Below are 25,899 nucleotides of genomic sequence, written 5' to 3'. Positions count from 1 at the left end.
AATAAGCCTAGAAACTACAACGCTCTTCTCCTGAAGCAGTCAATTCTGCAAACAGTGCAGATACAGAGACTACATGTATATATACAAATACATACACGTGTACCTAAAGGTGTCATCTATTATCATTTTGAACTACTAAGTTCTGTCTGTTTTCACTATAAAATACAAAAGATTTTTGACCACAGGAACCCACCATCTAAACAGACAGATAAAACTCAAAAAAAAAAAAAAAAAAAAAAAAAAAAAAAAAAAAGACTCCCTCTCATCCTGTGTTTTTAGAGAACATTTAACTTTTTACTCAGACAAACTACAGCCAGGGCCTCACAAAGAAAGTGTTTAGGAGGGAATGAAGAAAGGGCAATTGCTTTCTGCTAAGGATTGGGAAGGAATTCCAAGCATGAAGATAAAAATCAAAAGAAAAATGGAAAAAAACCAAGAGAAAGTAGAAAGCCAGATTGATTCATTACGTGTTTTGGTGAACTTTTGCTTATTTCCTGTAAAGTAATTTAACTGTGATAATGTTTATTTGCTAAAAAAGGAAGTCCAAGTCTCTAATCTATGATCTTCCACAGCTAAGGCGTGCAAACTTACACAGCTCAAACTAAAATATGCATTAACATGCTTAAACTGCAAGTAAACCCACAGAAACTAGTGCATACACATTAGAGATGTAGATCTCAAACATGATTGTTTAAATTTACCATTTGGTTGTCACTGACTCAGCCTGACCTATGTACCACCTAGGTACTTGCCTCTTGCAGCATGCACACATAAATGCCTTCAAGTACTGACAGGACTGATAGCTGAGGCCTCAGAAATCCAAACCCTGGATCCTTAAAGCATATATTTCCGTATTTATGTCATCAAGCAGTTCAATCTCTCTGGCAGACTGCGAGGATCCTTACAGCATCATTTCCATCCAACTCATTTAAGAGAGAAATTGTTGAAATGTGCGTGCCAGAATAAGATAGACCAAGGCAAATCACTGATGCCCATGGCAAGTTTAGCCTGACAATGAGCTAGAGCCTCTTTTAATATAAATTTAGCACTAATGCACCAAAAATTTCCCAACCGCACACCCTGACTCAGAAGACCGAGATGACCCCGCTTACTACATGGCACCGAGGCCGGTAATAAAAGCAAAGAAATGTACTGGCTCCTTTGTTAGCACTTCATGCCAGTCTGTGATTTACACAGGCCGATCTGGCCCACATTTACCTTCTCGTGAGGGCTTTCATCACTTTTAGAAAGTCACTTAAGTGAAAAGAAGACAATGGTATTAATGAAATGTTATAGAAGCTGTTAGTTATGATTTGTAAATGTTTGTTTAGAATAGGGTGTTTATTCTGGTTTATTTAGGCAGATTTTTTTTAGAATTGCACTGGTTTTATCTGAAGACACAAAGACCTGGTGCAAACACTTAACCACCAAATCCAACCGTTCAGTATATAGAAAACAGTTAAGAACCATTAAAAGGCTGGGCGCACTGCACATATACTCATCTTATGCTGAGTGCTCAACAAGCTAAGCATTTATTTATCTCCTTTTAGTGACAGAGCATGAAATTATTCACTCAAAAACTTATTTTTATTTTTCAGCAATCCTTTAATACAGCGATCCACACACACACCCCCCCCGCCGCCAGGGGGCCGTCGGTGCCGCGCCGCCATTTAAGGGCCGCCCCGGCGCCCGCCTCCTGCTGGGGGCGGCGAGAGGCGGGTCCGCTCGCCCCCTAAGATGGCGGCGGCGCGCTCACGTGGTGCCCGCTGAGGGGAGGGGAGGGAGCGGGAGCGACATGGCGGCGGTAGAGGGAGTGGAGGGGGGCGAGAGGAAAGAGGAGGACGAAGAGGAGGTGGAGGTCGGTCAGCGCGCCCCACTGGGCTTCACCTTTCCCCGGGGCGGTGTTAGGAGAAGGGGTGTGGTGTTGTGGCTCCCTGCGGGGATGCTGTGAGGAGAAGCGGGCTGTGGGGATGGCGTCCCCCTGAGGGGCTGCCCGGGCTGCGCTGAGGGAGATGGCGGCCTTCCTTCCCTCCTCGCATGTTGACATTTACTCACTAGGTAACGGTTCTTGAAAGCTTAGCCCTTCAATAAAAATATTTAAAAGTTCTTATTGTTTTCTTTTTGAATTTTCCTCACCCGAGCATTAAGGAGTTGCAAATAGTAATTGATTTCAAGGCAGCGTGTTGTAAAGAGTTAAAAGCAGTCATTCCATGCAACATTTCCTTCACTTAACCCCTCACTATAATATCTAGGTAAATACTTAACCTTTGGAAAATGTAGGCAGTGCAGAATAAGTTGTTTTGGGGGTCTGTTCATTCTGAAGGTCTTCATTTTCATATATTTTCAGGAGTTCAGATGCATTGATTAAAAATGCGTGTTATAAACTTATCTTGTAGGAGCAGCTGGTCATGGTGGAGCTGTCAGGAATTATCGATTCAGACTTCCTAGAAAAATGTGAAAACAAATGCAAGATTTTGGTGAGTGATTACAGCACAATAGGAAAGGGGTAAGTGAGTACACGTGTGAGCAAGGGAGTGGGGATGTTTCCAGATTCGTTAAAGCTGACAAAATTTGCATCAAGTCTTTGATAGAGAATTGCATGCACTGTCTGGACTGTGTTCGGTTGCAGGTTGTGGTCTCTCAGTATCAGGAGTGGCATGTTGTTGATGAAAATAATACTACACAAATATAAAAAAATACTTTCAGAGGTATCAATAAGCTCAGACTATTATTCCCTCTGCTTTTAAGCTCTTAGTTGAGTATTAAATGATGCATTTTACACATTTAAAAACAAAAACAAGTGTTAAGCACATTTCTTAAAGAAACTTAGACCCAACTTAGAGGCAAAGACCACATCTGTCTGTGTTGTGCTGTACTTACAATGTTTTCTTGTAGATACTACATGATATGATCCAGTGCTGTAAATGTAAAGGATAACTCAGTCTTAAGTCTATGGTAAATAGACCAGTATTATCTGGCTGTTTCCTTGCTTTTAATATACTTAAAATAGCATGTATAGCCTGAAAAAATTGTCCTAAATGTTGTCTATTTTGTTGTATTTCAGCAGTACACTGATTCTAGAGAAAGATTGGCTGTACCATTTGTAACAGTTATTGGCACTGTTTAAGCCTCCCACAAAAACAGAAAGAAAACTCACCCCCTCGCCCTTCCACCCCTGTGTCTAACATTGCAGGAGGATTCAAGGCCAATTTAATGACTAAAACTGCTTTTATTACATTTTATAGAAACTAAAAAATATTAATTTAATTGTATCTCTTCACCTTCCAGGAATCTGCTGGCTTGTGTAAAATAATAGGCTCTGCTGAATTCTCTAATTCATTTGCATAAATCTTGTTTTAAAGATGCCCTTTTCTCCACATGAAGCTGATAGTTTGGGAAAGGCTTACGGTCTGGAATCTACTCCTTTCCTCTGATACCAAAAGAAACTTTTTATTTCATACGTGTAATGTGATGGAGTACTTATTTTTTATTGTTGCTACCTGATGTTGTCTTGTTGTTTTTAACCTGCATTTATCTTTTCAAGGAATTAATGTACTATAGATTCTGCTAAATCTGTCTTCTCGTCCTTGAGTAAGAAATTTGCCTGGACTAACAGACACGTGACATTTAATGCATTTCTTCCATCTTTTTGTAGGGAATAGAGACAGAGAGGCCCATTTTACAAGTGGACAGATACGTCTTTGCAGGGGAATACGAAGGTAGGAAAAATAAGATACCTCTTCTTCACGTAACCCAACGAACTTTCTTAGTATCAGTTAATTTCACTGCAAATGGAAAATGTAGGACCATTAAGCACTGAAGTTCTGCATGGTGCCTGAATAATACTACATAGAGCAGCACCAGCTGAATTAGCCATGCGCTCATGTTTAGCTATTGGAAGGCATGCCTGGAAGCTGACTCTGGGGTGTACCAGCTGTATTTCTGAAAGAAAACCCGAATATAAAATGCCCTAGAGTGCCCCCTAATGCTTACTGTCTGTCACACATACAAGCAGGACTCATGCTGTGCAGTCTATGGCTTTCCAGTTTGCCCTATGGTGACAAAATTGGGAAGAAAACAATCTGGAAACCTCTCTTGTAGTGACATTCAGGGACTGTGGTGCTCCTGTCTGTTTCTGAGTTGGCAGTGGTTACCAGATGCAGGGCCTTTAGATGAGGCTGGAAATGAGAACATTTCCAGAGCTGTGCCAGTGGGTGCAGCATCTCTGGCTGCTGAAAGTTAGTCTCTAAGGCTTGTTTTCACTTTGTTTTCCACAGATGCCTTGGGAACCTGCGTGGTTTTTGAAGAAAACACAGAGCATGGTAATTGTTACGATCTGATGTCCTGTTTGCTGTGACAGCCTCTGAGATTCCAAATAATTTCAGCTTTTTCAGCTGATAGTGGAGTTCACTATAATGATGGGTCTTTGGGTATTGTTTTTTTTTCTCCTCTTTTCATAGTAGATGCAGAAGGCAACCAGAAAGTACAGCTCAAGTACAAGTGCCATACGATGAAGAAGTTGAATATGACACGGACACTTCTGACAGAGAAGAAGGAAGGAGAAGAGAATGTTGGTTAGTGCCTCTGTTTTTACTCCCCTAAAATTAGTTTTAGCACTGGTTTTGAAATCTGAGGCAATATCTTTGCATTGAAATGTTGTTCACTGATTATTTTTATTTCCACTTCTTGAGTCTGTGTAGTAGTTGAAAATCCACAATGTCTGTAGCAAGAAGCTCCATGTTTTATGTACCAAAACTAAATTGTTCTTAGTGAATTTACAGTTAATTGTACCTGAATTTAACTTACTTTCAGGGATATGCATAGCGGAGAAAACATTTTTTTCATTTTGTAGGCAGAACTCAGTGCTCTTATGTTTGCTTTACTTCTGTGGATTTTTTTAATACAAAATTCTGTGCTCCTGCATATTCAGGTACTGGGCATCCACTACATAGAATAATGCTAATTAGCAGCATCCTCCTGCTTTTCATTGCTGCTTTTCACTCAAGTCAGTGTTGCTGCTTCACGTTTTAGGAATACAAGGCCATATAATGTTAAATGAGAGACAGTCAGTGGGACATTGCTCATGGGAGATATAATATGAAATGTTATCTAGAATCTAAGCAGAGATCAGTGTTCTTATCAACACCATGCATTCTTCCTCTATGTGTCATTAAGTAGGAAATACCAACACTGAAACTGTTATTTTTGAAGTGACATTAACTAGAGAATGTGCTGCTTAGTTAAAAGGCCTATTTATTTCCCAAGGGAGCAACACTGATACCTACTGCAAAATACTTTGTTTCTATACGCTGAAGGAAACTTAATCATGTGCATAAAAAGTAACCAAAACATCTTGTGATTTGGCTGTGTGTACTGCCTAAAAACCTGTTGAAGGGGGAGTGGAATTGTGAACTTCAGTGTTTGTCTGGCTCAGAGTTAATAAACAACAGACTTGAGCTAAGAACAAATGCTGTTAAGATTTCACTCCTTTAGTCACTAATATCAGTTTTCCTTCTTTGCATCAGATGGCGTGGAGTGGTTACAGATCAAGGACAGAGACTTTTCCTACAGCAGGCCTAATACGATTTGTAGCTTTCTGCATGAAAAGGAAGATTCAGATGAGTCAGCTCAGGCCCCAGACAAACTAGCCGAAGAGTCAGAGGGAGAGGTGAGTGACAAAGGAAATTCTGACACGAACTGTGATCAGGCTCAAGACAAGCTAGCTGAAGAGTCAGAGGGAGAGGCGAGTGACAGAGGAAATTCCGACACAAACTGCGATCTGGAAAAGCAGCATGGCTTGGAAACAGACGCTTCTTCTCTTCCTCTGCCTCGTAGTCCTGCTTCTGAGGCAGAGGGATCTCCTTCTGCAAGTGTTGCCTTAGAAGATGCCCCTCCGTGATGTCAGCTCTCATCTCTTCAGGATTTCTTCATGGAATTAAACGGGCCAGCTTTTAAAGACCAAATGTATAGGCTGTGACATGATTTCCAGTTTACCTGAGCTTTAGCAGTGGGGAAAACTGACATGTTCTTGTGCATTCCTTTTGTGTTTGGAGTAGAGTGGGGAGGGGTTTAGTGCTTTGTTTTTTTTAAGTGCCGATGGGAAATGTGTGCATCTCTACCTCAAATTGAAGAAGAGGAAACAGTTGCATAATAATAAAGAAAAACCTGCCTTTGAAAAACATTAATGTATTGTACGGTTTGGGATGCTTTGTAAAAAGGGGGAAAAATCATTGTTGAAAGTCCTGGAACTCAGGTACAGCCTCACCTTATGTGTAATATTCCGCTGCCTACTGTGTCTGTTCTTGTACTGCACTGACTGAAAGAAAGATTCAAATAAAGGTGGCTTTCATTCGGTTTGATAAAATCACTGGTGTTTGATTACTTGTTAAATTACTTGTTAAACTTACTTGGCTTTTTCTCGATCATCTTCTGTTTCCCTGACTCATATGAGGAATATTTCCTCTAGGAAGGGACTTCAGGAGGTCTCTAGGTTGTCGTCTTCCTTAAAATAGGGTCAGTGCTGAGTTAGGCCAAGTTTCTTAGGGCTCTGTCTAGTTAGGTCTTGGGAACCCCTGGGTGCTAATCAGCAGCTAACACTTTGGTCTTAACAAGGCACCTGCCACGCTTCCCTCCTTCATTTTCTATATGACAATGTGTGTTACATAAAAGGAATCTGCTTTTCTTCAACCCCAAAAACTTGTTGGCTCTGTTTGAGTTGTATTTTTCTGAAGGTTTTTATGCCTACACTCTACCTGTACATTGGTGGTTCCTAAGCTGAGCATCGTGACTGTATCGTGGTCCCCAGCTAGTCTGTGGGTTGATATTACTAATATGATTTATATTGTTTATTGTACTTTCATGTAAAAAAAAAAAAAGTGTGGTGCATTCATGACTTCTTTTAAAACCCAGTGTTTTTAAGTGCTACTGATTTCACCCTAAAAAGCTGAACATGTTGGCTATTTGGCGTACAGCTCAAAATTGAAGGGGGGGAGGGTGCCCCCTAAAAAAAACTAAAAAGGGTACTGAGTAGATACGGTAACAACACAGAATTGCAGCAAATCCTCATCCTTGTGGGGTTATTTTATACTGGTTGTGCCCTCGTGTGTGGGTACCTGGCATCACACCGGTCAGCTGCCCTGTCTGACATTAAGCACTGTGACAGTTGTCAGTGTGTGCAGACTACTGATAAAATTAGTAATCATTTTTGGTATTAGTACTTTAAAAAAATATATATATATAAAGTTTTGGAGGAGATTCGGGGGCAACCTGCCTTGGGGCAGGGGAGCACAGAGAGCAAGGGCTATTCAGTCCCAGGAGGTGATTCTGAGGTAGCTGCGGGTGGGTAGGGGAAGGTTTTTCTGCTTAATACCTGCCGATTTTATCAACCAAAGCCAATCTTAGAAGTATTTGGTGTGCTTTCTGTTAGGGTTCGGCTTTTTTGTCCCATTTCGGCCCGCAGGAGGCAGCAGCAGGCGCCGTGCGGAGGCCGCATGCTCCCGGGCGCTGGATGTGACGCGCTGAGGGGGACGGGGAGCGGCCGTGAGGCGCCATGGACGCGCTGGGGCGGGTGGTGTGAGTGAGGGGCTGCGGGCGGGGGGAGAAGGCGACGAACGGCCCCCGGTAGGGATTTTATCCGTGCCGGGGTCCTGAGCCTATCGTGTCTCCTTCCAGGAAGCCCAAAACCAAGAGGGCGAAGAGGTTTCTGGAGAGGAGGGAGCCCAAGCTGACGGAGAACACGAAAAACGCCATGCTGATAAAGGGGGGGAACGCCAACCTGACGGTGACAGAAGTGCTCAAAGACATCGTGAGTGGCCGGCAGGGCGCCGGTGGTGATCAACAGCAGCCCTGCCGCACGGCACTGACCTACCTCCGCTCTGCTTTTTGTTACAGCGCTTTGATTTCAGCTCTTTCTTAGCTTATTGCTTACTTTCTATAAATAAACCCATCCCCGATTAATTGGGAGCCAAGATTAGGGTTACTGACCTGAAGGGTTTTGTTGTGGGCGGGCTTTTTGAGGTGACTTCCTTTCTGCGTTGATTGGCACAAACAATTGCTTTATTTCACGCGATCATTATTTCAAGCTGTGTTATAAATGGTTCAGTCTTCAAAATAGGACTATAATCAAAGTTTACAATTTATTAAAGGAAATTAAAGGTAAGCAAACAGCGCTGGGTGCTCCGGGAGTCTCTACTCCACCAAGACGCATGCCAGTTACATCAAGCAGCTGATTTTTATGCGCCTAGGCTGATACATATTCATTACTACTTCTAAAAAAACCAGGATTATTATAATTAGCTTCCGGAATCCAAACCCTCCTACTGGAGCATGCGTATCAGTCTCTGGTGGTCCCTCTGGGGGTCTCTCATGCTGAAGGCTCATAGTCTTCCTCCCTCTTGTCCTTCTCCTTTGTCCAACTTGTTTGTATGTCAGAGACTTGAGCAGCATCCCCTGCAAGCTTTGTCTTTTGGTCGTTCTTCAGCTCTCCCCGTCTCCTTAATCTCCTACCCAGATATCAGAGACTTGCATAGTGTCCCATGCAATAGTCATAATAGTTAGCAGTTATTCTGAAACCCCCCAGCTATCAGAGACTTCAAGGAAAAGCCTACAAATACATTTCCCTTCAAGCTCTCTATTGACACGAATTGCTAAAACATTCCTTTGCAAGATACAAGAATTATATACATTAACCACTCTGTTTTTCGTAGACTTGTGGTTATACAAGGGTATGTATGACAGAAGGTCACATTCATCATGCCATGAGGCCCTAGCATTGTTCCATATTGACACGAATCAGATGAACACATTTCACAGCTGCAAGGTTTCAGAAAGAGCAGTTTTGTGCCTTTTGGGTGTGTTTGATATAATGCCTATTTAACTCTGTCTCTTGCAGTATGCCGTGAAGAAACCTTTTGCTGTGCTGTATAAAAAGTAAGTGCTCACGTGCAAGACAGCGTTTGGTAGTTTCAAAGCATGAGGAAGAAAGAAAATAGATTTAGTTTAGACATTAGGAAGAAATTCTTCACTGTAAGAGTGGTGAGGCCCTGGCACAGGCTGCCCAGAGAGGTTGGGGGTGCCCCATCCCTGGAGGTGCTCCAGGCCGGGCTGGATGGGGCTTTGGGCAACCTGGGCTGGGGGGAGGTGTCCCTGCCCATGGCAGGGGGTGGAATTAGGTGGTCTTTAAAGGTCCCTTCCAGCCTAAGCAATTCTATGGTTGATTCTATGGCTCTATGAGTCTCTGCTGCCTAGTATGGGGGCTCAAACAATGGAAGGGGTCACAGAAGGTGACAGAGATTCATCTTAAATTTTAGTAGAATGGAGACAAGCTACAAGTGTTCGGTGTTGATGCTGAGCCCAGTTCTGTGCCAAGTGTTACAGAGCAGTTATAGCAAACTTGAGTGGTTCCCCAATTCTGCTTTGTGCAGCCAGCTAGCGAGGTTCTGTGTAGGGTGGGTGGGCTGGGCTGGTTATGGTGATTCTTGCTCAGAATGGGAACCTGGTGTCCATATAGACATAGTGCAGAGGCATTGAGAGTAGCAGCTAAACTGAACATGGGATGAACAAGCAAAGGCAGTTGTTTGTGAAGTGTCAGTGGCACAGGAGGCCCCAGGAAAGCTGGAAAGGCTTACTGAAAATGGCAATGGCACTGCCAAGGAAGGAACACCTGGCGGTATTAATACAGCTTTTGGTTGGAAATGAAACTGAATTTCTAACACTGGACTTTCCAGCAGAATGCAGAATCACAGTGTTATTAGAAGATAACTAAAGTGCTCATCTTAGCTTTTACTATTTTCATTTTTTTCCCCCTTTTCCCCTCTCAGGAAAAATATTACCAGGCCTTTTGAGGATCAGACATCATTGGTAAGTGTAAGCCCTGTCTTGTCTTTTCTTTTCTTAGGAGGTTTTGCAGCTGTAAAGTTATTCATAACTTTATTGGAGGATAGCTTTCTTTCAGACTATGATAAATTAGATGAGAAACCAAGTCTTTAATAATTTTGGATAAGCAGAAGGTAAGTTTACCTCTACATTTATGGTGCCAGCAGGCGTTTTATTCCTCTAGCTTCAAGACAGAATCCTGATACTGTGGGAATGTTGGTGTTTGCCTGAAATGCATGTTTCTTGAAACTGACAGGCAAATTTAGGAGTGATGTAACAGTGCTTGATATAAAAGAAAGGGCTTTATTTTGGCTTTCTAAAAGCCTTTCCTTTTTAAGTGCCTCAGCTTATGAACAACTTGTTTTCGAGTTGGTGAATTCATAGGCTAAAGCAGTTAAATGGAAGAGTCGTAGCTTTCCGTGACTTTTGGCCATAGTCAAATGGGGGAAGAAAAGCTCAGCAGAGTACTTTGTGCAAACACTTGCATCAGCACAGCAAGTATGAGATCTGAACTTAGACTTCAGTTCCAGTGTTCAGTAAAGCACTGTCAGAAACGTGAGCAATTTCACTTAAATACGTGTATTTGGCCTGCAGTGAAGTTGGAAAAGGGGCTTGTCAGAGGCTGAGAGGATATTTTGGAAGGGAAAGTGCCATTGTAAATCCATTTAGTGAAATGCATCTATCTGGATTTTGTCTCAGTATAGTGCTTTAAGGTCAAGCTAACTTATGAGCAGGTAGAGAAAAAATAGAGGGGCTAATTCCAAGGTTATATCACACACATTTATACTTTAATTGAATCATTACTTTAGCTGCTGAAATGTCTGTCATTAAGTCACTGTATCTAACAAAACAAGAGAAGGCTGGTGTTGATGCACAGTCATGGTTTTACATTAAAGACAGAAATGAATGATCCCAAAATAAGTTGTTTTTTTTCCCCACTTACCATGTGTTAGTAGTGCTTGCTCTGTGCCACTGCTGGCTCATGTACAGGAAATGAGGGTCAGCTTTCCAACGTGTGAGGCAGTTGTTAAAACAACTCCCTGAAAACACTGAAGCGGGGAATTTGGGGCCACAGAAGTAAGTAAAGCTGTGGAAAAAAAGTCAGACACACGAGGCAAAAATGCATTTTCTTGTCTTAAAGGGATTGTGAAAATAAAGGGGAAACATCTGAACATGTAATTAACATGTTCATATAAAACATTTTCATATGAAAATAAAGGGGAAACATCTGAACACTCTGTAATTAAGAAGGGAGAGCAGAGGAGAGAGGTAATGCTCCTTAATGATCATTAAGGAACATTTTTTAAACAGTGAAGGCAGCCAGTAGTGAGGGCCAAAGGGCAGTGGCTGAATTATAAATAAAAGGAAATTAATTGTTATTTAATTGTTATTAATTGGATCCAGCTGCCAATTTTAGCTTATGGGACTGAGACGTACACTTTTCTGGTAAATGCAGTTGTCCTTCTCATTAAGCCGCTCCTCAACTCAGATGTCTGTGACACATACCTTCTCTAAATATTTTTCAACACTTACAAACTGGAACTCACAATTTATTATGTTTTCTTTTTTCCAATTGTAGGAATTCTTTTCCAAGAAATCCGATTGTTCTCTGTTTCTGTTTGGCTCTCATAACAAGAAGAGACCTAACAACCTGATAATAGGTAAGAGATCTGTTTTATTCAGATGAAATGTCTAGCTTTCAATAAATATTTAAGTATCTGGGTTTTCTTCCTCTCTTTTTCTTCTCCTCTACAGGTCGCATGTTTGACTATCATGTCCTGGACATGATTGAGCTAGGCATTGAGAACTTTGTATCCCTAAAAGATGTCAAGGTAAGGAATTGCTGCAGCATTTCAGTGACATCTATTGGTGGATTTTGTTGGTGCATTGGCATTTTCTGTGCATTAAAGACTACCAGAACCTTTTTTAAATAGTGTTTCATGCAGTGTTTGGGGACTGCTTATTTGTACTAGGGTAGAATATTACTTTTTTTGCTCTGCTTTTTGTCTGGGTTGCATAGGGCAAGCTTGCTGTAGGCTTTCTACAACTTCCTTTAAAAATTTTCTTTACTCCTAAAATGTTAATTTTTGATTAAAGAGTTACATTTACAAATTTTTTTTTGAGATGCTACCTGTGGGAAGGTCCTATATAAATTGGCATGCCCTTTGAAAACTGATATCAGATTAAAAAACAAAAGGTGGCCCAGCCACCAGAAGAGACAGCACTGGGTGGCTGTGCTTATAGCCTCTTCCCACCTCCCCCCAGTAAAGTTTGTCCTGCTATGCAGCACAAATATGCAGCAGTACCAGTTGGAAGTGTTTCCAGTCCATAACCAGAGAGGCACTCTGAAATTTTTAGCCTTCAGTAGCAAATAAATGCCAGTTTTCAGGGAGCTGTACTTAATTCGGACAGGCAGCTAACATTTTGATTATTTAAACTCAGAGAAAATTCACCTTTTATCGTCAGGTTACGTTTTAGTCTTGTCAAAATGGGCCAGTTTTGTACTTTTGTACCAAACACTTCATGTGCCGCAAAAATAAGGTTTATGATCCTTGTTTTCATTAGTTCAGTGACAGGACAGTTTAGAGGGATACTGAAGGAATTTACTTTTATAAAGGTGAATCTTTCCCATAAATTCAGATAGTTTGCAGTGAATGTTTTCATACCATTGCACGCTACATAGATGGTAGCACCATCTATAGCAGGGAAATTATAGTTTAGTAATTGTATTTGTTCACCAAAATGAGAATGAGGTGACTGACTAAACCTTACTTTTGGCTTTTTTCATGTACTCTCCAGAGTCAAAATATAATAGATCTGTTTGACTCTAGTGTTCTTGGTAGTGATTGCAGTCAAATTAACCTTTTGTTTTCACTGCAAGGTGTTATCTTGTGTGTTTCATAGTAAAGAATCTCTTCTTTTAACCAGCAGAAGGGTAATAACATTCACCCATGTAGAAACAGTCCTTCCGTATGTATACAGTGTTGTTCAATGAGAAAAGAGTCTGTTTTGTCCATGTTGATCATAGATCACAGTTTTTCATTCCATGTTGAATGGATAACCAGCCATTAAGTCAATAACATGTTCCCTAATGTGGTCTGAATTTTTCTTGTGTTTGAAATCCTTATTCCATAGAACAATAAATGTCCCGAAGGAACAAAACCGATGTTGATATTCGCTGGTGACATGTTTGAGCTAAATGAAGAATACAGAAGACTGAAGAACCTTCTCATTGGTCAGTGTTTGGATTATTTGAGCAGAGGGATTGCATAAATCTGTAGCAATGTGATCTGTTGGGAAATGCTGGTTTGTCAATAATTGTTTGCTTCTGCTCAGCACAGAGAGAAATCGAGAGGGGGCACTTGTAAACTTCATGTGACGTGAAATTAGAGTTAAGTAATCACCATGACTGACAGAGGTGAAGAAGACTGGCCTAAAAGATTCCAAAGTTGAAGTTTTGTGCTCACTGAAATTCATAATTTTGATTGTCAGAAAAATCTGGCATTTTTCAAAAAGTCTTTTCCTTGTAATTACACCGGGTTATTACTTTTCTAATCAAATAATGTTTTGAAATATCGAATTTTGAATCAGTGGATTAAGTTCATGAGGTGGGATGTCTTTGCTTACAGGAAACATCACATAAGTATAATTGAGTCTGCTTTCATCATGCAAGCATTTTCTGTTGGAAACTTGACGAGTTCTAACAAAAGTGCCATTGATCTGAGTATTTGGAATTAATATGTGCATTGAAAATTAGCTGTAGATAACAGCTGGGTCGTAATTTCAAGGCATGCTGGGATCTTAGTAAATTAAGTAGCATAGAGTGTGTGGAGTTACTTTGGTTTGGTTTGTGTTTTGTTTTGGTTTGTTTTTTTTTTTCCTTCTGTTTCAAGGTTGGAAGCATCAGATGTTGAAGCACGTTTTAGGATTTTTCCAGGGAACTATAAAAATGATGAAACTTTTCTTAGGGTAACTTTTGGGGACCTGGAGGTTGTATGTTACAGCATCTCCTGACAGTAGAGGGGGAAAAAAAAGTATTGCTAGGTTGGCAGGGATTTTTTTTTTGCTATTTAATGGGTTTCCTAGAAATAGGTTATTTTTTTTATTATCATTATTTTTTAAAGCTTTACTAGAATAGTGAAACTACGAATAAAAGAAGCTGTGCTCCTTCAGCTCATTCTTGGGTTGTACCAATTCATAACTGTTGGTCTCTGTAAGATCTCCCTTTCATGTGGAGAGAATATAGGTTGGGCTCCTTTTTCTAGGCAAACAGACAGAATGATTTGGAAAGCAGCCTTAGAAGTGACGCTTCCCCCTACCCCCCTTGCTCTTACGATTCCTTAAAGCCTGATGCTGCATCTGGAATGGGACTAAAAAGGGAGCAGGAGAGGAGAATGCTTGCATCCTCTCAGTACAGCTGACTCGTTCTTGGGGTAGATGAAAGATCAGTCATTGTGCTTATAGACCTTTGGAGGTGGGTGACTGTTGGATGTGAAGATCAGCAGCACAAACTTGCATTATGTAAACTTACTGTAAGTGAACATTTACAGTGCAAGAAGCACGTGAATTATTTTCTAAGGTGTATCAGGTTCTCACATCTGCACGATGTTGGTGATTGGCATCCAGGTGTGCTCCTGCACCCCGTTATCACACAGCTTGGGGCTTTAAATGGCAGGCATGCATCTGTAGATAGTTGCCAGATAACTAACTGGTCTTTCCTGTCCTATTTCTTCTGAAAAGAAATCCTCTCTCCTCTCCTGCTAATTTGCCTGTAATGACTCTGCAGCTGAATTTGAAATTGAACTGAAATTGATATCCAATTTTTCTTCTTGAATGTACTCCAAGTACCCCAAGTCTTGATGTTCTGTTCTGTGAAATGCCTGGATGCAAAACAACAGACAAAGGAAAAGGTTAAGTCGTACAAGGCTTGAAGGTATCAGCAAGCAATTAAAATAATTCAGCTGATAATTTGAGTGCTTTTACCTGATAGGGAAGAACAGATTCATTTCGCTTCTGCGTAAGATTTGTTTTTAAGCTGCCACTCTATTGCTAAGAGAGACAGAAAAATGTCTAACAAACAGCAAGTGGTTTGTTACCGTAGCAGTGCTGTTTAGATCCCAGAGGGAGTATTCGATAGCAAACAGCTTCTTGTTGCCAAAGCCATGGGATGCCAGGGATGCTGGTGAACAACCAAGCTTTCGTTGGCTTTTTTATGGTATCAAAAGTGTTTATGCGTGTTTGGAGTATTGTCTTACAGCAGTTTCTTTGTAGAATTAAAAAGCAAGGGTGAATTATTGTCTTCACGGCAGCCAAACCCTGCTAAAGTGACCTCTGTCACTTAAGCTGTGAAGTGCAAGGAGTTATTTAGAAGGTAATTAAATGGCAGCTGCGTTTTTCTTCAGAGACCTGGAGGGCAAAGACACCCTGTTCTTTCTCTTTGGCTTTCATTGCCCAGCAAGATGGTAGTACAGGAATCCATTTACAGCGTAAGTCCTTGCAATTCATCTCATAAAACTCCAATAACTTGTATTTATGAAGCATTTCTTCTCTCACAATGCTGCCTGCTGGCCAGTTCTGCTATTGCACACTACTTCCATTTAGAAACAGCCAGGCATTACACGGCTTGATTATATACTTTCTATCTAGTCCAATGATTTGTAGGAGTCCTCTACAATTTTCTTCATACTGTCTTATACAGATTTTTTTTTTTGAAGTGTCTTAAGGATTTGTGTTTTCCCCCAAGAAAGGGGATGGCTGGGGGGAAAAAAAAAGTCTGGGATAGGCTTTAAGCTCCTCCCATGACAACCATGGCTACAGAAGTTACAGTATTAACCAGCTTTTGGATATGAACTGATGCAAAAAGAAGTGTATAGGCTCATGGTCCAAAAAAAATTAGGGATTTGACGGTTAGGATTCTGAAAATGAAAAAGGTTCTCTGAAGCTCTCTGCAGGAAAAAGTAAATTAGACGTGCTGGAAACATGTTGAGCGCACGAGGAAGAACTAGGAATGGAAAGAGAGGAGCAAGCAGTTCTCTCGTCCAACCAAAGCAAGAGCTGTAAATTAAAAATACATTAAAAATGTCAGCTCTCTGGGCATGCTGAAGCGTAAGGTTTCTGCAGCTGTTAAACACTGCCAGGAAACAGAAATTCCTGACCACCTGCATTTGTTGGGAAGAGATCGTCCTGTGGGTAAAAAGATGTGCGATGCCACAGGAAAACACCGAAGGGAGATGTTGCCAATAAAACCACTGACACTGGGATCCTGCAGAGAGCTTGTCAAAGGGAAGATAGATGCAAAAAGCAAAAAAAAAAAAATCAAAAAAAGTATTTTATTTGCAACTTTTCCTCACTAACCCAGGAGAGGAGGAGTTGTGAGTATTGAATCGACCAAGGACATTTCCTGGCTAGACTCCAGCTGATATGTGCCAGCAAGACTTTGTTTTGGATGTCATTCCAGCGCTGATACTCTTGAAAAAAGGTAGTGGAGGAAAAGAGGACTTGCCGAGGAATCTGCAAATGGGACAGAACGGAAGAGACTGATGTGTTTTGCATCTGTTAGCAGCTCTCCTCTGTTTCAGCCTTGCCTTGTCATGTTTATTAGCACACCTTGTTCCCTCAGACAAGGTCATGTTCTTTCTCCACCCTCTGCATGTGTTGGACAGATTGCTGTGCTTGTTGCAGGCGGTCTGATTGCACGGTATTTTTCGTGACCTTTTATAAGAACCCGGCTAAAGATGGCTAGTTTTGTATTTAACCTGTATTTCAGTGTTCTGTTTGCGAATGGAGTATTTTCAGTGTCTGTTTTTGTAGGTGTGTTTCATTTATTAAGTAGAGAAAATAATAACTGTGATCACAAATGCTGCGTGCCCAAAGACCAGAAGTGCTTTGTCGGGGGGAAGGTATGAAAGAGCTGGGAGAAAACTTTTTTCCCCAGAGTCACCGAGAAAGAACGTAGATAAGATTAAAGAAAATAGTTTTATTCTGTTTTGTACTGTTCATCACTTCTTTGCACTCTCCCAAATTTGGCGCTGATTATGTGTGTTAAGTATTAGTTTGAATGCTGTCTTAAAAAAGACACCTGAATTAGCCTAAATATCAGAGATACATTTCATTTTTATGACTTTGCAGCTAAAAATTTAGAGGAGTAGACAATTCAGTTATCCCAATCACCTTAATAAAAATAGGTTACTGCTCTGAAAGCATGTTTGCTCTTGTCCATTTACTTGGTTTTAGATAACATATGTGTATTGCTACTGAATTGTCTCTGGAAAGTCGCTCTATTCCTGTCAGGATCACAGAAGCATCTGGGTTGGAAGAGACCTCCAAGATCACCTAGTCCAACCTCTGACCTAACACTAACCAGTCCTCCACTTGAATTCACCCACAAAGACCTAACTTGATGCTAAAAGAGAACCTCTGTAGGCATCACGTCACTTCTGTGGTGTGGATCTATTATAAAATAAGCTGATTTGTTAGTCAACTATTGATCTGATTCTCAGTCAGGAAACCTGCCTCTTACTCTTTTCAAATGTCCTTTTAGATTTCTTCAGAGGTCCTACTGTGCCCAACATTCGCCTGGCTGGCTTAGAGCACGTCCTGCACTTCACAGCCCTAGATGGGAAGATTTACATGAGGAGCTACAAGTGAGTATGGGTTTCTTCCGTGTTTGCTTTTTCGGTACGCTTGTCAAGGTTTCCCAAAACTCAGCCTGCAGTTGTGTAATTGAGCTGGCTGGAGCAATAGTTTACTTCATTTAGAAACTGTTGTGCATAGAGGTTACTCTAGCATAGCTCAGAGTAAGTTGCATGACAGAAGGGAAACGCTTAAGCCCTGTACCTACATGTACTGCTTCCTTCCCTTCCTTGCTGAGCTCCTCCTAGCTCGGAGGGCTGCCCTCGATACGGTTGGATGGCCAAGGTGTTGTGAATTCGACCTTGTGAACTGGTACGGTCTGAGTGCTATCTTAGGCTTCAGAGACTGATCTCAGGCTAATTTATAGGGCTCTCCTCACCTCCATTTGTCAAAGAGTGACAGGAGCTAGGCTGTAGCCAGAGGTACACAAGGAAAACACAGACAAGATTACCTTTCTTTCCTGCGCTGGTGTTTGCTCACAGTCCGTGGCCTTTCCTTAGCAGGTTGTGTTCATAGCTTGTGTGTTCCGTGTGATTGTATGATTTTTGTTATAACAAAATATCTACAGTCTCATTTTAAATAAAAAAATAAATAAACTAACACAGCAAAACAAAACGAACACCACCAACAAAAAAAAAATCTTGGCTAGGGCTCAGAATGTTTTGCTATAAACTGTAGCACTTGCTTTTTCCCTGTCTGTTAACACACAGGGCACTACTTAGGATTTGAGGAATGGCATGGCTTCTGCAATTGAATTGTAGCTCTTGTAATGATAATGCCGGTCCTATTTAGAAATAATAATAAAGTGACCTAAACTAGATTATATTTTGGGGACATTCAAGTTGTGGAAATGAGTGATAAAGGATTATTGACAGACATCTTTCTCAGTAATGGAGTTTGCAGTAGCAATTGTTTTTAATAGTCTTCCCAGCCACGTGATTGAACATGCGCTTTAGGAAGACAGATAAATCTGTAGCACAGAGGACAAAGTTGATGTGCTTTTGTTTTTGTTTTTGTTTTTGTTTTTTCTTCTAGGGTACTTCTGAAGAAATCTGGCTGTAAAATACCAAGAATTGAACTGGAAGATATAGGACCTTCATTAGATCTGGTTATGAGGAGAACACACTTAGCTTCAGATGACCTTTATAAGCTGTCCTTAAAACAACCCAAAGCCCTGAAGGTATGTACCTTGGGAACATAAGTGGCCTTGCTTTTAGGCACTTGATTTCGTAGTTTACTGGTAAATGTGGATAGTAAAGCCAGATACCTGGCTTCTCAGCAGAGCTACGGGCACACACTACTCAGAAATACTAATGTACTTCTTCCCTTACAGCCTAAGAAGAAAAAGAACATATCCCATGATGTGTTTGGTACAACTTACGGTCGAATCCACATGCAAAAGCAAGATCTTAGTAAACTGCAAACAAGAAAACTGAAGGGGTTGAAAAAGAGGCCCGCGGAGAAGTCAGCTCAAGATGGTGGGACTAGCCCCAAAAAGCCAAAATCAGCGTGACAGTCTGGAACTGCTTTGGAAACCCTTTTGTATCTTTGAATTTTTACATAAATTGTAATATAAAAATGTCGGACATAAAACACTCAGCTGCCTTTGTTGCTTTTTTTTAATTAAAAAATATTTTTACTGGTTTGTCATTTTAAAGGGAACATTGAGGTATTGAGCTTTAACATGGAATCTGGTTATTTAGAAGAAAAAACACGATGTCACTTGCTTAGTTTTCCAAAGCTGAATATTTATTCTCTTGGTGTTAGCAAACATATGCTAGTTAAGCAGGTGACTCATTTCCCAAACGGTTTTTTGTCTATGATGTTGGGGAACCTTGATCAATCAACCTATCTTATTAATTCCCTGCAGGACCAGAGTAGTGCATATGCATAATACATGCAATATGACTTCTGTGGCCATTTATTGTTTCTGTATTTCAGTTTTTACACAGCTGCAATACTTAAACTACAGATCATTTTCTAAAGTGCGAACTCAAAATGTGTCTGATGCCAGACTATGCTTTTAATTATTGCACCAAGCCCTACTTTACACTTGCAGAATTGGGAGTGATTAAGGTGTTTTTACCGTGTTCATCTCCATGGTAGCAAAGTACCTGATACTTGCTTTAGGCATAAATGAAACCTTTACAGTTTGAATTTCAATCTTTGATGCTAGATTTGTGCCCAGATTAGAAGGAGCAGAGGTAAGTTTGTGTTTTTACTGTTCTTAAGTATTTCTACCGTGCTTCATTATACAGTATGTTTAACAACCATGAAAGGCCCTTTTTTTTTTTTTAACCTGCATTTGAAAGCTGCTTCCCTCTGAAGTTTATGTCCATCAGTTGGTGAAGACTGCTAAAGGATTGGATAAAAAGGATGAGAGCTTCAGAGCTTAGTGAAAAAGGTTGAGAGCTTCAGAGCTTAGTGAGACACAGCTGTGGCATTCTACATTTTGGAACATACTTAAAAACTGTTTTTTTTTTTCTTCTGCTCATCTCTTTGGACACTATTTTTCTGTCCTTTAGGATAATTATGATGAAAGTGTGTACACAGCAAGCTTGCTCTTCCCAGTTATATTTTCAATACTTTCTTGCTGTTTTTTTTTCAGAGTTTAATCAACTGAAGTATCACATTAGAAACAGACAGTTCATTATTTTTACTGGTTTCCCGCGTCCTGGATGGAAGCTGTTGGGAAGCTTTGCTCTCCTTGTGAGAGAGCTGAGCTGAACACATGGCTGTGCAAATACCTCGTATGATGTTCTTACTGTGCTGGCTTGATCAAACTCACAGTGTGACAAAGAAAGGGCTTTAAAGGTTTTAAAGGCCTTTTTGAGGGTATTTAGCTAAGAAAAATACATATCTTCAATATTTTACCTAAAAAGTTTGCATCATTATACAAAATAAATTGTACAGCTCTCTTTATCCTTATTTCTAGTCTAACCAGGTATTTGAGAAATGGATAATTCCATAAGCTACTTCAGATTTGTGTTCACCACCCATCTCTCTGAAATGCAAACCGCTCCAGTGTTCACTGAAAGCAGCATCTGGTAAAAGCTATACAAGAACTGCACTGCTAAGTTGTCTGTTTTTGCAAATATCCTTTTACTCCTGCTTTTTGTACTGTTGAAACAGTCACAACGGACAAAATATGAGGCAAGAAGTTGCCTAGATACAATGTAAGGATATTTAGGCTATAGCTTTTTCATACTAGTTATGTTATATTGCTAACAAGGATTTAAGTTCACTCCATTTCTCATGAATACTTTGTGTTAGGTGAAGTGGCACCATCTTGCTGCGAACTGAGTGGGCAAGGGAAATTTCTTAGGGCAGAAGTGAACCACTGAGTGCGTGAGGAGATGGGATGGTGGCAAGTCACAACTGAGCTCACCCTGCTTTTTCTGGAGTTCGTCCTTGCTGTGAAGCAGTGATTAAGCCATGAAATGTGTGGCTGATGTGATCTCAGACGTACAGCGCGCACAACTGCACCTCTGCGTGGCAGGCAGTAGGTACCTTGTGAGCAGCTGATTTAACTCAAGGTAAATGGAGATACGAGGGCTAAATATAACAGCTTTCTGCTGGCATGTTCTAATTTCTCACAGTCCTACAGGCGTGAGGAAAGCTGTCAGGTGCTGCAGCGTGGCCGTGCGCGTGGGGAACAGAACACGCTGTGCTCGGAGGGCAGCTGATGAAAGGCGCCTGCCTCACCTCGGCTGCCCCTGGCCTCCAGAGGTTCAGAAAACACAAATGTGGCCCCAGGGTCTGTGTGGTGTGGGCAAGGCACTGCTGGTACATCCACCCCTTTCCCTTGGCTTTCATCTCCTCACCTCCCAGAGATGCACCAGAGATAGCTTTGTTTATGGGTTGAGTGCAGGAATGAGCTTGGTTTGGAGGCGATCCCCGCTGGCGAAGCATTCCTCCCGAGGCTGTACCTGTGCGGTGAAACGGAGGGGGAGTTGCAAATCAGTAGCTGAGCCCGTGCTGTATTTATCCGAGCCGCAGGATGGCAAAGGCAGGGGCTTGTGCCTGCTGCAGGGCCAGGGTTTGTAGGCTCACGTTGCACAGCTCTGTGGCTGGCATCCTCGCTGCTGCCGTGGGTACAGCTAACCTAAGCGGTGATACGCTTAGAGTTCGTAGTCTACCTGCGCTATATGCTTACTTTGCTCTTTTCGTGTGGTAAAATTTAAAGAAAAGATGGAAGTGAGGGTAGATACTGAGTGACGCTGTGCCAGGCCCTTGTGGGAACCTAGGATCTAGGTTTTGGGGGATCGGTACAATGGGACAGAATGAACACTGAAGGGGATGAGCAGCATCTGTCTGAAAGGAGCGTACGAACTCCTTCCCGTTTCCTGGATTTTGTGGGTCTGAGTTTATCTGCTGTTCCTCAGCAACCTCATTTGTTTTCACCGAGTGCCCTCGGGGTTTGACTGAGATGGGCTTCCCGCCCCTGCTGGCATGGGTGCAGCTGGGGAGGGATAGGAAAGAGTTCGGCGAGAGGCAAGGCCAACACCACAGCCATGCTGGGTGTGGCACTGACTGCCGCCTCCTTCAGCAGCCTGAGAAGGCCGAGAGGACCGCCGCTTACTCCAGAGGCTGTCAAATGTGAAGAAGCTCGAGGAGAACTGTGTTACTGAGATGTTTCCAATACCAGAGAGAAGGGAGTGGAAAATGTTAGCTATACATACAACATAGCCATATATAATCCATATTAACACGTGTTGTATGTGGTGCAGGGCTTATGTTTGTGAGTGAGCTTCACCACAACTTTCCCTGTGAAGCAGACACCATTTCACAGGTGTGACAGCAACACCTAAATGACTTTTGGAAGGCATCTGCATGTTTTACCTTTGATCCCAAAGCAAGTTGTGAGTTCCCTGCCTATTTGATGGCTTTCATGTGCCTTCCCGTGCCTTTCCCTGTGCCTGTGCTGTGGTGGAGCTGGAGCAGCTGGCACCAGCGCTTGTCTGGAATGATGTTGACCCGTGTGGAAGCACCCCACAGGGGTATTTTGCTCTGTAAAGCCCACAGAAGCTTTGAGGCCTGTCAGCGCACACCCCTGACATGCCCTGGTCAGTAGTAAGAGGGGCAGTAGTTCATCTGCGTGCCCTCTAGCAAAGCACAAAGAAATCTATTCAGTTTTAAGACAAGCTTCAAAACAATATTCAGAAAACTTCTTGAAATGTTCTCCTCTCCCTCAGGATTAACCTTCTGACACACAACTTCTGATGTGGCATCTCTCTTAGCTGATTAGCTTAGAGAGCTTAGCTTATTTTAGCTCAGGATTTTCTCTGCTACAAAGATTTTTTTTTTTTTTCAACAAATTTCTCCCTCCCACACCCCCGCCTTGATGCTCTGGAGCTATGCTATGAATGAGGCTTTTTGAGCTGCGTTTGAATGATTTTGTTTAATGAGCTTGAATGAAATACCAAGTTGTGCTTGTCCTAGTCTGAGCATGGGCAGGAACACAGCATGGTGGTATGTTTTACTTGGAAAGCCAGCACTGCAATCCTCAAATCTTTCAAAGACAGATTTAGTTATTCTCCTCAGTTATGAAAAATATTTTACATTTCTTTTAAACCCCATTAGACCTGTGTTGCTGTTTTCAAGAGGCAATAGCTGATTAGGCTCTCAGTTATTTCTTTTCCTTCTGTTCCTGGAAGGAAATTATTCTGTGGCTTACGTGGTAAAGTGACCAAAGAGTTTAAGTGTGTATAGACAAAGCTGTCCCTGTTAAAGAAAAAGTGTAGTTAAAGGAACAATAAGGATAAGTGAAATGCTTTTCCAGCATATCGCTGTATAGGGCACAACAAATCTAGCCCACAAGATGCTCTCATGGTTGAGGTCCTATCAAGCTCGTTCCTTTAGAGACTCGTGCTTGTGGCAGGAGACTTAGGCTACCTGACACGTGTGCCTTGAGGAGAAAAAAATGCATTAAATGCTAGAAGAAGGAAAAAACTTGTCAAAATTTGTGCTTTACTAAAATGGTGCCAGCATTTGGTCAGAGCCAGCTCCACTAGGCTTGTAATGGATTCTGGGAGCTGAGTTTACAGGAAAGTTTTGTTCTATTAAAAAGTAGAACAGGATGAACTTTTCAACCTAGTGGGTAAAGAGCTAGTTTCCATGGGCCAAACTCTGTAAGCAAAACAAATGCGTGCTAAGAAAGAACAGGCAAACTTTTAAGACACGGCTTTGGAAGAGGTGTTTTCTCATAGCAAAAGCCAGATGACTGAAATCAGAAACTTTCTGGTCTTCTAAGTCTTCTCCTGGGCATTGAACATCTGACTTGCAAGATGAGAAAGGAGAGATCAGAAGAACTTACATCTGCAAAAACAATTTTGAGGCCTGTAAGAAAACTGATGTGTACATAAGTGTGGTGTGTTGGTTTTAGTTGGTGGGGTTTTTATTTTATTTTATTTATTTTTATTTTTTTTTTTTTCGGATGAGAAAGAATCATCAATTATGAAATGAAAGATTAAGTTCTTTAATATCTTTTTCTGTTTGTCACCCAGAGAAAGCTGTTGCCTCCCCACGCACACAACCATATGGGGGTCCATAGAGCACCACAATATAAAGTAACATTTCATTTCTACCTAAGGATCGTGAGTCAAGTTCAACCTAAAAAAGGCCTTAGGGCCCACTGAGACTCTTACTTAGAAATAAAAACCACAACTCCCCAACTCCAGATTTACTTGGCACTGCCTGTTTTATAGCAGACTCACTGTGGAGGTTTGCCTTGAAGCTTATTCTGTCCTTATCCAAATCAATGAAGTCCAGCCTTCACGAAGAGCAAGTTTTGAATGCTTACAATTATTTATTTGTTGTAGGACTGTAATACTTAATTTCCTCAGAGAAGGACCCAGAACCCTGTTGCACTAGACAGAGTAAACACAGTGTAAACAAGTCCTCACCAAGGTATTGACACAGCACATGGCTCTTCAGAGACTGAACGTGCCTTTCCCACGTTGTAGTAGCTTCCCTTTAAAACAATAATTAAAAAAAGCCCTCAGAACTTAGCCTTCGAGGGCTCCTGTGTACTTGCATTGGACGCTGTAGAAGAGTGTTGAGGGCAGTCTGCCCTAGAGAACCCTGTTTCTTGCTGCTGCTGAGTGAAACCCAAGGGAAACCCTTAATGAGAACAAGCATTCCTGTTTTTGTTTGGAGAATCGTTGTTCTTTTGTGGTTTGTGCTTGCCAAGAAGCACTTGTGTGATTTAAGTGATTTGTCGTTTTAGGTCGAGGCTTTGGGTGGGGGATATGGGAAGTCCTGGATCCAGGTTCTGTGGACCAGAAAATCTATCTCAGCTTGCGGCTGAGGGAGAGATCTTAGTGGAATCACTAAGGATTAACAGTTGTTTAAATAATGCTATCTACAGGATGAATGTTTGTAAGCGATATGAACCCTCCTTTTCCAAACACGCTGGCATCTCCCAGTCTACGATGAGAAAAAACTGTTGAACTTCTGGGAACGGCAACATTTGCAGACCTTGTGGAGTCCTAATCATGCAAAAAGCCAAAAATTGCCATTGAAGGAAAATTCTGGGGGTAGGAGAAGGCTGATTTGTGATCACGGAAACATTTCATACCTTTATATTCAGTACCACATGCCAGTAATGCCAACAGCAATGCTCAAGTTTTGTAAGTTGAAGAACAGTTAAGTGGGAACAAAGTGCTTTACTTCTTCGAATTTTCACCCGTGTCACAAGACCAAAATCACAACCATGCTCAATTCAGATCAAGAATTGTTTCTATCTGAGTTGATGTGAGAAGGACTTTTCTAAAGATAGATGAACAGTTATCTGTGCATTTTCCCCCAGATATGAGAAAATAAACTGTGTTATCTGAGGTAGCAGGGAACTACAATTGTGCGTCACCCTGGAAGCTTAAAATGAGGGTAAGTGTCCTGTTCCAGGTGCTTTGGAAAGGGTAAGAGAACAGGGAAAAGCTCAGCAGAATTTTCTTTCAATACCTAATATTATTTCGTAATACAAGGAAACCTGCAGTTTATTGAGATGGAGATAATTTCCCGATTGTTGAGGGTTTTATTGTTAATGGATTTTTCTTTTATGACTTCACCTATTGGTTTACTGAGTAGATCATTTTGGTATCTCAAATATTTTGTATTGATCACTTCCATAATTTAGTTCTGTAGAGTGAAGCAGTAATTATTGGGTTAAACTTGAGGCCTGATCATCTTTTTGGGTGTCCATTAGCTCTTTCATTTGAGAGTTAACAGATAAACATTTCCCTTCACCTGTTCTATGCCAGTAACAATTGAATAGGCTTCAGTTTCCTTAGTGATTTCTTCCCCAAGCTGAGGAGTTCTGATTAATTCAAATGCTTTGCATGTAGAAGCAGTGTCATGTTGCTAATTTGTCCTCTTTGTACTTTTTCTAGTTGT

At 41.3% G+C, this 25,899-nt stretch overlaps 2 protein-coding genes across 9 annotated transcripts; both read left to right on the top strand.

The window, feature by feature from the left end:
* The first annotated feature begins 1,724 nt into the window (after positions 1 to 1,724).
* On the top strand, positions 1,725 to 6,364 carry GTF3C6 (general transcription factor IIIC subunit 6). 8 transcript variants are annotated; one of them, XM_068677701.1, is made up of 6 exons: positions 1,725 to 1,858; positions 2,397 to 2,477; positions 3,656 to 3,719; positions 4,278 to 4,322; positions 4,464 to 4,574; positions 5,526 to 6,364. In XM_068677701.1, exons 1-6 carry the CDS (start codon positions 1,796 to 1,798, stop codon positions 5,897 to 5,899), a joined length of 738 nt encoding a protein of 245 aa, XP_068533802.1. In that variant the 5' UTR covers positions 1,725 to 1,795; the 3' UTR covers positions 5,900 to 6,364. The 8 variants fall into 8 exon arrangements, with proteins under 8 accessions (XP_068533802.1, XP_068533801.1, XP_068533803.1 ...); XM_068677700.1 differs by having other exon boundaries at positions 4,461 to 4,574; XM_068677704.1 differs by having other exon boundaries at positions 1,737 to 1,759; positions 4,461 to 4,574.
* Positions 6,365 to 7,443: 1,079 nt separating this feature from the next.
* Positions 7,444 to 19,104, top strand: RPF2 (ribosome production factor 2 homolog). The gene is made up of 10 exons (XM_068677698.1): positions 7,444 to 7,572; positions 7,672 to 7,804; positions 8,891 to 8,928; positions 9,819 to 9,858; positions 11,453 to 11,534; positions 11,629 to 11,705; positions 13,009 to 13,108; positions 17,414 to 17,516; positions 18,541 to 18,685; positions 18,839 to 19,104. The coding sequence occupies exons 1-10, from the start codon at positions 7,550 to 7,552 to the stop codon at positions 19,016 to 19,018; spliced, it is 921 nt and encodes a 306-aa protein (XP_068533799.1). The 5' UTR covers positions 7,444 to 7,549; the 3' UTR covers positions 19,019 to 19,104.
* Positions 19,105 to 25,899: the final 6,795 nt, after the last annotated feature.

This window comes from Anas acuta, chromosome 3, assembly GCF_963932015.1.
Source record: "Anas acuta chromosome 3, bAnaAcu1.1, whole genome shotgun sequence".
NCBI lineage: Eukaryota > Metazoa > Chordata > Aves > Anseriformes > Anatidae > Anas > Anas acuta.
This window is presented reverse-complemented; position numbering and strand designations above follow the sequence as displayed.

Bases quoted from the DNA above. Each gene is read 5' to 3' on its own strand.
- GTF3C6 (XM_068677700.1), top strand. From the start codon at position 1,796: ATGGCGGCGGTAGAGGGAGTGGAGGGGGGCGAGAGGAAAGAGGAGGAC. The intron at 1,859-2,396 runs GTCGGTCAGCGC...CTTATCTTGTAG, and splicing joins AGGACGAAGAGGAGGTGGAG to GAGCAGCTGGTCATGGTGGA. The intron at 3,720-4,277 runs GTAGGAAAAATA...TGTTTTCCACAG, and splicing joins CTTTGCAGGGGAATACGAAG to ATGCCTTGGGAACCTGCGTG.
- RPF2 (XM_068677698.1), top strand. From the start codon at position 7,550: ATGGACGCGCTGGGGCGGGTGGT. The intron at 7,805-8,890 runs GTGAGTGGCCGG...TGTCTCTTGCAG, and splicing joins CAGAAGTGCTCAAAGACATC to TATGCCGTGAAGAAACCTTT. The intron at 8,929-9,818 runs GTAAGTGCTCAC...TTCCCCTCTCAG, and splicing joins TTTGCTGTGCTGTATAAAAA to GAAAAATATTACCAGGCCTT.